Source organism: Crocuta crocuta, unplaced genomic scaffold (assembly GCF_008692635.1).
Source record: "Crocuta crocuta isolate KB4526 unplaced genomic scaffold, BGI_CrCroc_1.0 scaffold243, whole genome shotgun sequence".
NCBI classification, from domain to species: Eukaryota; Metazoa; Chordata; class Mammalia; order Carnivora; family Hyaenidae; genus Crocuta; species Crocuta crocuta.
In genome coordinates, this window is record NW_027529596.1 from 2,694,230 (window position 1) to 2,695,119 (window position 890).

At 58.0% G+C, this 890-nt stretch overlaps 2 protein-coding genes across 2 annotated transcripts in view; one reads left to right on the top strand and one right to left on the bottom strand.

Moving 5' to 3' along the window:
- The window catches only part of POGK (pogo transposable element derived with KRAB domain), a 13,898-nt gene extending 13,311 nt beyond the window's left edge, over positions 1 to 587 (bottom strand). The window contains exon 1 of the mRNA XM_077761794.1: positions 359 to 587. The gene's annotated coding sequence lies outside the window, so the exon portion shown is untranslated. The remainder of the gene's footprint in view (positions 1 to 358) is intronic.
- The window catches only part of FMN2 (formin 2), a 433,801-nt gene continuing 433,483 nt past the window's right edge, over positions 573 to 890 (top strand). Inside the window, exon 1 of the mRNA XM_077761768.1 lies at positions 573 to 883. Within this exon, the coding sequence (XP_077617894.1) occupies positions 573 to 883 (311 nt within the window). The remainder of the gene's footprint in view (positions 884 to 890) is intronic.

The following is an 890-nucleotide window of genomic DNA, read 5'->3' on the forward strand; positions in this document are numbered from 1 at the left end:
GGGGCCTCTGCCTACGAAAACCTCTTCTCCCCAAGCGCTGTTGGGGCTGGAATAAGGGAAGGAAGGGTCAGGCCTGGGGAGGAAGGGCTTTAGGAAAGATAGCAGGAAGCGGGGAGGTGACACATTAATTATGCTAAGAAGGGCTGCAGGCAGAGTATACCTGACTGCCTTGACATCTTTAAAAAGCTACCTGTGGAAGAGACCAGACTGGTTCTGGACAGACCCAGGGGCAGAACTGGCTGGCGGGTAAACACTCCTGGGAGAGGTTTTAAAGAGTGCTTTGAAAGGCAGAACTTTCTCACAGCCAGTGTCCCTTGAACATGAAATGAGCGGCAGGAGAGGGGGGTTAGCTTCTTACCAGTGAAGGTGTCTGAACTCAGACGGGACACCTGCTCAACTGGGTTCTCCCTGCAGGCCAGTTAAGCACCTGGCCGTTGGCTGGCCCAGAATACCCATCACCTGGGTTTTCCCAAGTCAAAGATCTTGTCCATGAGCTGGTTCGGAAAACAGTCATTCTGCCTTAAGGGATTTTTCCGAACCCGAGATTCAATGACAGTGAGGTGCGTGCCTGGATGCCCACGAAGGTGCAGAAATCTGTTGGGGCCCCCACCCCCACCCCCACCGGGAAAAGCCTCCGTGGCGAAAGGAATGTTCTCTTCGGTCCAGCTGTAGGCCAGTACAAAGGGCCGCGCTCCTGCCCTCTAGGGGCGCGGGCAAGTCCTAGGTGTGGAGTGAGTGTGCATCTTGTGGGCCGCATCCTCCCGGGGCCTCCAGAGGAGACCCCTCCCGAGTTCACAGCGTGCCGCCTGGACGTCTGCAAAAGGGACGCGCGGTGGCGGCAAGGCTGGGTCGGGGCGGGCGGAGAAGGCTTCAGGTCCCCGAGGCTGGGG